Consider the following 11,298-nt stretch of genomic DNA (forward strand, 5'->3'; position numbering starts at 1 on the left):
AATAATAATGATAATAGAGGCTCCTTCCATGAAACAGTGGATAAAAGAACTTTCAGAGTGCATTGGTCTAGAACAGGGATGGGCAACTGGCGGCCCGGGGGCCGCACACGGCCCTCGTCCTCACTCAGTACGGCCCGCAAATAGATCAATAATAATTTAATAATTAAAAAAAATTATAATAAATAAAAATTGTAATTAAACTGTTGACCGATAGAGGGCGCGCCAAACACAAACAATAGCAGGGCCCGGGCCGCTTTCCGCAACAGCGAATAGGAAAGTCAAGAGCCATGGCCGCTAGCAGCGGCAAAAAGAGAAAAGTTGCCCGAGAAAAATCACATTTTTCAGCCAAAATGGGAAGAAGAGTACCTCTTCAGTTTTGTTCTTTATTATGAAGGAGTTCAAATTCCTTTTTGCACTTTTTTTTAAGCAAATGTTTTTTCGTGTTAAAATGCATTTATATGCAGAAAATAGTTGTGTGTTGGTGCAATAAACATACAGATATAAATTAATATAAAATGTGTTCTTATTGAGAATCGTTTGTAGCGTCTTTCATATCCAATTATTCGATGTGCGTGGTCATTTGGCCCTCCGATGATAGTGCTGAAAAAATGTTGGCCCTCTTTATCATGGAAGTTGCCCCTCCCTGGTCTAGAAAGACTAACATATATTACATATATTACTCATAAGGGAAAACTGAAAGAGTTTGTTCATCTTTGGGAACCATACATGAGCATTATAGAATCTGGAATGTAATGTATTTATTTATTTATGTTTGTTTATTTACTTATTTATTTTAAGGGAGATCGTTATTACATTATAATGTGTCTGTATTTCAGGTTAGAATTTTGTACTTTGAGTTATTGATGTTAGGACTGTGCATGTTTAGGTATGTGTGTGCGTGCGTATGTGTGTGTGAGTGTTGTAGTCACAGTTTAAGTGTTCTATAAAGTAATAAAACCCAATAAAGATATTTGGAAAAAAAAATAAATAAATAAAACCAGTTAAGCGGACTGGTCTGAGCACGCTGGCTGCGTTTTTGTGTGCCGCTGCCTTATTTGGGCAGCGGAGGGGAGGGGGCGGGGCCTGTAACTCTAGCTGCAGGATCAGGACAACATGCTTGGAACATAAATGTCACGGAGCCGCATTAAGCTGCGACTCTGACATGCAGAGCCGTAAATCTGAAGCTGCCCCGTCAGGCCCTGGGACTCTGAGTGTAGAACCAACAGAAGCCATGCTGTCCCTGCCCCCCCCCCCACAGGCTGAGACAACAGGACTGTGTCTGAGCTGCACAAACATCCTTTATCCAGCAGCTGTGGACACCGCGCTGCACGGCGGCCGCCTCGCTGAGCGCCATCAGAGGGCGAGGAGGGGGGGCGGGGCTCCGAGCTGCTGGCAGCTCGCTCCAGATTCGTGTCCAGATACTTTTCCAGCACAGAAAAGTGGAGCAGCTGCTTTATTTTTGGGTCGTCCGGCTCACATGGGCCCCGAAGAGGTCGAGTGACCCCTGCTCCCAGGCTGAGAGGGGGGTCCAACGCAGCTGCTCCTGTTCATATAACCTGCGCTCGGTTCTATGCAAACGATGGTCACCTTTACCCTTACAGGAGGTTTAACAGCATCACAACAGCTCACAGCACTCAGCGGCGTCACATGGCACCGAAAGGATCGGATTATTGGTTAAAGGCCTACAGAAAGGTGATTTTTTTGCACAAAACTGAAATAGCAGATCGATTCCTTATATACCATGGAATTTTTTTTATGATTTTAAAATAATTTTAGGCCCCTGGATAGTCCTGATTCGACCCAATAAACTATCACCACATTTGACTCGAATTTGGCAAACTGGAACGACAGGTGCGTGACGTCACAAGTGCCAGCTGCTGGAACAACCCCCAGTAGTTCTGGTAGCGAAGCCAGCAGTTTGCCACACCTGGACAGCTTCTTCACGGCAAATTTCGATGTGTGCCGCGGGACGTCGCTTGGAAATATAAAACGTTGGGTTCAGTGCAGTTTTTATTGCGAGTAGATGTACGAAGTGCGTGTGTTGTCCTCAGCAGCAGCAGCTCACACCACCGGGGACAGAGGAAGCAGAGAGACCCGCGGTCGGAACTGTGTCTCCCTGTCCGCCTGCCTCCTCTCTGGTGAAATCAGCCAGAGCCATCCCGCCGTGTTCAGCTCCCTGCGGTGCGGACGCTCAGGGGGAATCCACCTGGCAGAGAGCGGAAACACTCTCCGCCAGGTGGAAAGTGGAAATCAGCCGGCAGAGCGATCATGTCCACGTCGGGGCTCTTGATCGCTCTGCCGGCTGATTTCAGGGCAACCATCCCGCGGTGTGTCCGCTCTCCGCCAGGTGGATTCCCCCTGAGCGTCCGCACCGCAGGGAGCTGAACACGGCGGGATGGCTCCGGCTGATTTCACCAGAGAGGAGGCAGGCGGACAGGGAGGCACAGACACAAGTTCCGACCGCGGGTCTCTCTGCTTCCTCTGTCCCCGGTGGTGTGAGCTGCTGGTGCCGAGGGCAACACACGCACCCACAGCACTTCGTACATCTACTCGCAATAAAAACTGCACTGAACCCAACGTTTTATTGCCTTCACCACTCAACAAGCATACTATAGCGGGAGCCAGGAAAACCCATGGCACCTGTGACGTCGCACGGAAGCCCCGCCCCCAGTCTGGAATTCCAGGAAGGATTTCCAAGCGGCAAATTCAAAATCGCAAATTTCATGCGTTTATGAAATGTTTTGGTGTAGAGTCCAATGATCATTATTGTTCCTCTGTGTATGTATTATCATTATGTATTGGGTGTAGTGTCAGCTTTCTGTAGGCATGTAGCAGCAGTGCATGTAGACACCTTAATCTGACTAAGAATTGGATCGGATTAAGACAACTCACGATAACTCGGTTGAAAGTCACAGTCAGTGGGGTCACATGGCACCGAAAGGATCGGATTATTGGCTAAATCACAATCAGACTGAGTTATTAAAGGGACAGTTTGCCTCTTTTGACATGAAGCTGTATGACATCCCATACTAGTAATATCATTTATGAACATCTTCTTACCCCCTGCTGCGTCCTGTGAGCAGAGTTCCAGCCTCGTTTTGGGGGTGAAGTAAGTAGTCCGGCTAGTTGGCTGGGGCTTCACAAATAAAGCATTTTGCTTCTGAAAAGAATATGCATTCAAAAGAGTAATACATTTGCATCACAAAATCGTATCTTCCGAAAAAGTTTCACCTCACAATCGCTTGGCACTAGGTTGCAGTATCATTGCGCGCTGCCGCCTGCCGACAGCTGCGCCTGTTTCTCGGTGTTTACTGCTCGGAAAGTTAACGTAATCATGTCTGACTACGACACCGATGATGAAGACATCCCTTTTACCACAGAGCTAAAGGGATATCTTTATGAACCAGAATATACAGATGCCGAACTTCACCAGATGGAGTTAGAACGGGCAGAGAGAGAGAGGAGGGGGACAGAGAAGTGGTCCCAGCTGAAGTTGGAGCCACAGCTGCAGCTGTGAGACACAGGGTGACCGACAAATGGTGGTGCACTGGTTCGACGTGCCCAGTAATACCAACGAGACTGTAACTCAGCTCACAGGACGCAGCGGGGGGTAGGAAAATGTTCATAAATAATATCACCAGTATGGGATGTCATACAGCTTCATGTCAAAAGAGGCAAACTATCCCTTTAAATGCATGTAGACACCTTAATCTGACTAAGAATTGGATCGGATCGGATTATTGGCTAAATTACATTCAGACTGAGTTATTAAGTGCATGTAGACACCTTAATCTGACTAAGAACTGGATCGGATGGGATTCAGACCCCGAGATAACTGGGTTGAAAGTCACTCTAAACCTGCTTGTAGACGCTGAAGCACGTGGTGAATCAGACTTTGCGTTCTGCGCATGCTCCAGATGTTTTCCCGGGGTCGTGACCCGGAAGTCAAAGGAGACGATATTCCTGTTGTTGTCGCCGTCAGAAAGAAACAAACAACGCGATGGAGAATGCTCCGTTGGGCATCGAGTTTGTGCAACAAGCAGCTCATCACAGACCAAATGTAGAGGGACGTAGCTTCATCTGGCTCTGCGTTCTCCATCTTTCTCCAATGCCTGAGTTTGTTGTTGTTGTTGGTGGTGAAGAGGTCAACAGGAAGTGGCTCTATTAGCAACAGCTGGAATGGGTACAGCGCCACCTATCATACCGGGGTATGACACGCTTTGTGCCTCTGATCCCATTCATTCACCGCCATATATCCAAGGAGAATTACCCTTAATAACTCAGTCTGATTGTAATTTAGCCAATAATCCGATCCTTTCAGAGCCATGTGACCCCACTGAGTGTCGGAGTAAAACCCAGCGGGCGCCAACAGGAAAAGTGAGGTCAGCTTTGCCTCACCTGATGACATCATCCTCAGGTGAAGCTGCACAACTACGAGTCGAGTTAAAGTTCAAATGCTTAAAACAACCATAAACTGACCCAAATCAAACTAAAATTAGAATAAATTAATAAAATCAGTTAAATGGGGAGAAATGAGAATAAAATAATTTAACTGTCATAAGGAATCAAAAGAGGAGACTAAAACAGGAAGTGTTGAATCCTGTGGAGCATTCAGGGGCAGTCGGTCAGTTTGGACCCCGCTCTCCACTAAGAGCAACTGATAACTGTAAGAAAGATGAGAAGGAGAACAAGAAAACCCTCAAATCCCTCCTGAAATGTACAGAGAGGCTGGAAAGAGACTGATGAAGCCTGATCATCACCAACGGTCCAGCTGGAGTTTGACTTTAAGGCTCAACATCATTTCCTGAATCACCTTCCGGGTTTAGCTCCTTCCTCTCAGAACAACAACACCGCCATCTTTGAAAGAGTTTACTGTGTGCCGGGCAACATTTGGTCAAAATTATTTCATTTCAACATCAACGAGCTCCGACTCAACAACAGTCTTTCTCTGTCGGTCGCCATCGTTCGCTGTGAGGAGGAACGGAGCCGGAAGGTGAACCACCAATCAGCCACTTTCACAATAGACGTAAGAGATTGTGTCGTCCAGCGTAGCGCCGCCTGCTGATCGGGAGGTGAACTGCCTTGGGTATCCGACATCCCGACGGAGAACTTCCAAAGGTTTAAAGCCTCTGCGTGACCATGGAGAAGCAGACCGAGGCCTTTAGCCTCAGTTTGAAGAAACTATTTCTCACCACAGAAAAGCCTCAAAGTTCTCTGTTAGACACAGACCGTCCAAACTGAATTAAATAACTTATTGAGCACCACAGCGTCAAGCTGATCATGTCTGGCTGTTGTTGCTCTTTGGTTGCTGGGTCCTCGGCGTTCCTAAGCGTTCCTTGGTGTTCCTAGGCGTTCCTTGGCGTTCCTAAGCGTTCCTAGGCGTTCTTAAGCGATCTTAAGCGTTCTTCTGCATTCCTAGGCGTTCCTCGGTGTTCCTAAGCGTTCTTAAGCGTTCTTAAGCATTCTTTAGCGTTCTTAAGCGTTCTTAGGCGTTCATCTGCGTTCCTAGGCGTTCTTCTGCATTCCTAGGCGTTCCTCGGTGTTCCTAAGCGTTCCTAATCGTTCTTAAGCATTCTTTAGCGTTCTTAAGCGTTCTTAGGCGTTCATCTGCGTTCCTAGGCGTTCATCTGCGTTCCTAGGCGTTCCTCGGTGTTCCTAAGCGTTCTTAAGCGTTCTTAAGCGTTCTTAGGCGTTCCTCGGCGTTCCTAAGCGTTCCTAAGCGTTCCTAAGCGTTCCTCAGCGTTCGTAGGCGTTCCTAAGCGTTCATAGGCGTTCCTAGGCGTTCTTCAGCGTTCTTAAGCGTTCCTAAGCGTTCCTAAGCGTTCCTCAGCGTTCGTAGGCGTTCCTAAGCGTTCATAGGCGTTCCTAGGCGTTCCTCAGTGTTCGTAGGCGTTCCTAAGCGTTCCTAGGCGCTCCTCAGCGTTCCTCGGTATTCTTAGGCATTCCTACGCATTCGTAAGCGTTCCTCGGCATTCGTAAGCGTTCCTTGGCGTTCCTAGGCGGGGCTGAGCAGGTCTCCTGGGAGTCTGGGGCGGACACTGGATTGTTCCTGCTTCCACACCTGTTCCTCGCCCTCATCAGGACACACTTACAGGAGCCTCAGCCAGCCGTGGCCACATTGTTCTCACTTTATCGTGGTAACTCGGCCGGCTCCAACGGTTTGACCCGAGCCTGACCTAGGTTTGTCTCTTCCAGCCTTCCTCTACCTGTTCCACCCTCCATGCCAGCATATCCGTCTCACCAGTCCAAGGCTGGAGCTCCCCTTCAGCCTGGATCCCACCTTGGTTCCCTGGACTAAAAGTAAGGACGAGCGTTCCCTTTGGAAACATCCCAGGAACCTGGAACAAACCTGGAACCTTCTCCCTCTTCCTGCAGCTTTCCCTCATCCCTCACCATCCGTTTTTCAGTCGATAAAACGCGATATGAACATAAAACACTCGTGTTTTCAGAAGACTCGGAATCAGCCGTGACCAAAGCATTGACATCAGCTGGTGTTACCGACCAATCAGAACGCGTCTGAGTGTTCAAAGTGGTAGCAAAGTGTTCCACTGAGGGTCGGAGTGATGAGCCGGAGGAAGCAGGATGAAATAACACGCCGGCACCGTGAACATGCCTGGAAGTATAGGATTCATGTTGGGAACATTCTTCTGGCTTTTTAAAGGCCTCGTCTCAAAGTGGAAACGGGCCCAAAAGCAGCCGAACGGCGGCCCGCGGTCGGCCCCCTTCAGTGGTAACAGCTTCCAGAGGGTCGACCTCCAGTAAAAGGTTTCACTTCACGCCGCGGTGCGTCCGCAGATCGACTTCCAGCATCTGGTGACAGCTGATGACAACTCAACTGGGGATCAGAGTTCCAAAGAGCTTTTTTAAACTCCCCTGATCTCAGCCGTTTGCTTTAAGGTGGTCATAAAGCTCGGGCCAGGCGGTTTTAAGGCGGTATTTCTCACATCAGACTCAAACACGTTTAACATCATCAGGAGTCTTTGGTCTGGTGTAACAGAGTAGATTTGTGCCTATTAAATTATGGCAAAAGAGGTGCAACACACAGCAATCTGTTGGCGTAGTGGTTGGTTTGGGTACTGCACAGAGAAAAGAGGACTTTATGTGGTAAGACGTCCTCTTAAATGGTCTTATTATGGATAATTAATTATTTCATATTACGTTTCAGATGTTTATTCTTTATAATTTACTGTGTCATGTACTCACTGGGACCTTTGCTAACAGTTCGGAGCGCTTACTGTGAGTTATTAGACCATAAAAGTATGTTTACAGAGTAGTTAATGATGCTAAACTAGCTTAAATGTTTCCCCTCGTGTCAGGTGTCAGATTGTCCCGAGACTGTGACTCTAACTTTCCCACATCAGTTTTTATGACGTTTTATTTTGTTTTTACTCTCCTTTAACTGTCCTAAACACCAGTTTTTATGACGTTTTATTTTGTTTTTACTCTCCTTTAACTGTCCTAAACACCAGTTTTTATGATGTTTTATTTTGTATATCAGCCTATGTGAGCAGCCTTTTTATTTGTCCAGTTAAATAGCTCACATTTGTTCATCTAATCTTGAATTTAATGTAAGATGTTGAATGTGTTCCTAAAAGATATTTCATGTGACATAAAGATTGAGGGGATTATTCCACATTAGAATGGGTTTCTGTATTTTACTTATTAGTATTAGTACTTATTATTGTATTTTGTTTATTAGACGCACAGAGGAAAGAGGACTTAACTTTCCCACACCGCTGCGGTGCTACATGCTACATGCTACAGGAAAATAGCTGTATTAAACACCCCATAATCCACCTGGTGGTCGTCTGTGATATGTGGAAGCAACAGCAGTGTGGAGCTGAATCCGTAACACTTGTTTTATGCAAAATTGTGTCTTGTTCTGAGTTTCCAACCAACACGTGCGCTGCCGTCGCTTCCAAACAGGAAGCAGGGGACGCTGAGGCTGACGGTAACCATGGCGACGAGGCAGGAAATCGTATGGTTCAGTTGGACCGAAGGAAGATCAGGTGACTGCATTATGGAAGCAGCACGAAAGTCTCTACGATGTTTCATCTCCTTTATTACCACAACAGAAGGAGTTACCAGTGTTGCCAAGAACCTCCACCAGGTGCATGATGGGAAAAAAACATCTGCTATACTATACTATGTTGTGGTTTTACAAATAGTGAGCCTGTAAAATCTGTGACTTTTAAAAGATGCCTCATGTTTGAGTAAAAACGTCAGTTTACACTTTGTGACCCTTTTGGTCTTCCATAAAATATCCCTTTAAACAACTAAACTTTACTAAAACACTTCCGTCTCTTTCTGGTTAGGTTTAGGCAGTTATTTAGTCAGAAAACCATCATCATTATCTTTAAAACTGTTGGACGACATTGCTTCACTTCCTGGATGCATGAAGGCAACAACGTTAGAAATAAAAACAACTTCATCAGGCTTAAAAACATCAAATACAATAACCAGAGGTGGGTAGTAACGAGTTACATTTACATGAGTTAGTTTTTGAAAACATTATACTTCTAGGAGTATTTTTAAATCTCTATACTTTTTACTTTTACTTGAGTAGATGTGTGCAGCAGAAACTGTCCTCTTACTCCGCTACATTAGGCTACAATGAGCTGGTTACTTTTCTTCTTACCTCTTTGGTATTCTACGCCTCATTATTTTTATCCCCCCGCGTACGCCTCATTTTAATGTTTTATTCTGACAGAGAGAGAGACTTCCACCAAAGGCTCTACCACCTGACTGTGTTCCACCAATCAGACGCAGCCGTGCGGTCTGGTCACGTGACCGTACTCGATCTCAGCGGCGGGACGGGTTAGCTTTAGCATTAGCAGTCGTAGCAAACAAACAAAGAAACAGATGAAAAATGTCAGAACCAACGGTGGGAAATGAAGACGCAGACGAGGCCTCATACTGAAAGCATGTTTACCTTACAAAGAGTGAGAAACAGCAGCTACATTATGTGTCTTCTGTGTCAACCAAAACAAACGCACATTTCAGCAGAAACTCAACATCTAACGCTAAGTTTCCTAAACTCGTTTTTCCCCCATGGATAGATGAATGTTTGTTTTTTAGGTTACATATGGGTTACATACGTTTTAAACATTTCCTAAGGCTCTTATTTTTTATTGAAGTACCTGAATTTACCTGGATTATTTTAATTTAAGTTATTTTGTAATGAATTCATTCATTTTAATTTATTTTATCAATTGGATTAACTGTAATTGGATTTCTCTTTCTCAAATTGATTTTTTTTATTTATTTGTTTATTTAGTCATTTATCATTATTAGTTAGTAGTAGTATTTTTACTAGAATTGGTACTATTATTGTTGTTGTTGATATACAATCATTGTAAATATTTATAATTTTTTGAGCTACTTGACTAATTTGAATTTCCCTCATTGGGGGATGAATAAAGTATTTTTCTATTTATATTCTAATTGGCCTAAAGATGATTATTTAGTATTTTTGTCTGTCTGATTGAATGCTTGTGTTAACAAATAAATCAGACGTTACTCAACAGTTACTCAGTACTCGAGTAGTTTTTTCACCCTTACTCAAGTAATTATTTGGATGAATACTTTTTACTTTTACTTGAGTCATATTATTCTGAAGTAACAGTACTTTTACTTGAGTATAATTTTTGGCTGCTCTACCCACCTCTGGTTATTTGTACATCTCCATCAACACCATTTTATAATATTTAATTTAATTTTATAATATTTAATATCTTTTTTAATGGAAACAGATGTGTTGTTGTTGTTGTTGGAGGAGGAATAAAATGATCGCCCCCTACTGGCACATGGCGACACCGCATCTAAACCAGAGTGTTTTCTGAAACTCAGTCCTGGCACGAGCTCCCAGCTGGAAGCCCCGCGAGGCAGATCGATCAGAGTGATTCAGCAGCGACCCTCAGACAGTCCGACCAGTGTCCCACATTCCGGGCCGCCTGGATCCATTCCTCCGCTCACTGTTTCCATCACACACTCATCTCACAGTTATTTTTTCTGTCATGAAATTGTTTGATAATCTACCAAGAAAGAGTCAAAATGTCGCATTTTGTCCCAGAAATCTCCAACTGGAAATGTTTGAGCTCCTTTAACAGAAGAAAACTACTTAAAATCACCATTTATGTTGGCAGCTTGGTTTAAAACTGAAGCTGCATCATCAATAATTACCAATAAACATCTGATTTTACAGGAAAACTGATGTAAATATCAGAAAAAGTACTGGTTTTAATCAAAAGTGGCTGCTTTGTAAATGTAGAATGACTAAATATTCAGTTGTGATGTTGAAATAAAACTAATAAAATAATAGTTTCGGCCTTTCTTGGCTTGAAGTATCGACCAGAACCCAAATTAATCTCTGATGTAACATCCGGACATTTGTTTCATAAACATGTCTTATTTGAAATCATCTTTAAAAGAAGTTCAGATTTAAATGAAGAATGTTATTCTAACAGTTTATTCTAACAGTTTATTCCCGGCCCGGGTCTTACTTTAACTTTGGGCTCCGGGGCTTTCTGGATGTTCACGGCCGGGGCTGGGGGCTCGGGTCGCGGGGGGGCAGCGCGCGGAGGCGCCAGAGCCCTGGACGGGGGGATGTCGTCTCCATAGCCGACTTTGGGCTTCTTCTTCCCCGCAGATGCGGCGGAGCTGTCGGGCTTCTTGTTGAGCAGAGAAGCGGCGAAATAAATGGCCACGACGGTGAAGAGGACGGCGGGGATGATGACGGCCGGGTCCAGGTCCATGATGCGGGCTTGGTGGCGGAGGAGTCGGACAGGTTCCAGGGGCCGGACGGCGGGTGTTCAGGCTGTGATCACACGCGCTCTGAGCCGCGGCGCATCCCGCCGCGAGACACAATCTGACCTCAACAGCTGACAGCGGGAACGCGCGCGCAAACACACGCACCCACATCTACGCGCACACACGCGCGCACACAAAGCAGATGTCAAAGCAGATCCTGAAACCAGATGTGGAGAAATTTGGAATTTATCTTAAAAAACAAGAAAAACACAAAAAGAGACTTTAAGTTTTTAACTTTTATTTAAAAAAACAAAAACAAGAAACTATGTCAAAGATAAGTTTCCCTATATGGAAACCCAAAAGGATCATAATTCACAGATTATTAAACACTATAACAAGCATCACCTGCTGTTAGAAAAGTCTGATTAAACACTTGTTGGTGTCTAATAACCGTCAGCCTCAGCGATTAAACGTTAAAGGGACAGTTCGCCTCTTCTGACATGAAGCTGTGTAACATCCCATATCAGCAGCATCATTTCTGAACATCTT

The 11,298-nt window shown here is 44.9% G+C and overlaps 1 protein-coding gene across 2 annotated transcripts in view; it reads right to left on the bottom strand.

The window, feature by feature from the left end:
* LOC142371743 (uncharacterized) overlaps nucleotides 1-10,872 on the bottom strand; it is a 43,874-nt gene extending 33,002 nt beyond the window's left edge. The window contains exon 1 of one of the 2 annotated variants that reach the window (XM_075454477.1): nucleotides 10,503-10,872. In XM_075454477.1, the coding sequence (XP_075310592.1) occupies nucleotides 10,503-10,754 (252 nt within the window). In that variant the 5' untranslated portion in view covers nucleotides 10,755-10,872. The remainder of the gene's footprint in view (nucleotides 1-10,502) is intronic. The other variant, XM_075454478.1, reaches the window with a different exon arrangement.
* Nucleotides 10,873-11,298: the final 426 nt, after the last annotated feature.

Source organism: Odontesthes bonariensis, chromosome 21, assembly GCF_027942865.1.
Source record: "Odontesthes bonariensis isolate fOdoBon6 chromosome 21, fOdoBon6.hap1, whole genome shotgun sequence".
In the NCBI taxonomy this organism is placed as follows: Eukaryota; Metazoa; Chordata; class Actinopteri; order Atheriniformes; family Atherinopsidae; genus Odontesthes; species Odontesthes bonariensis.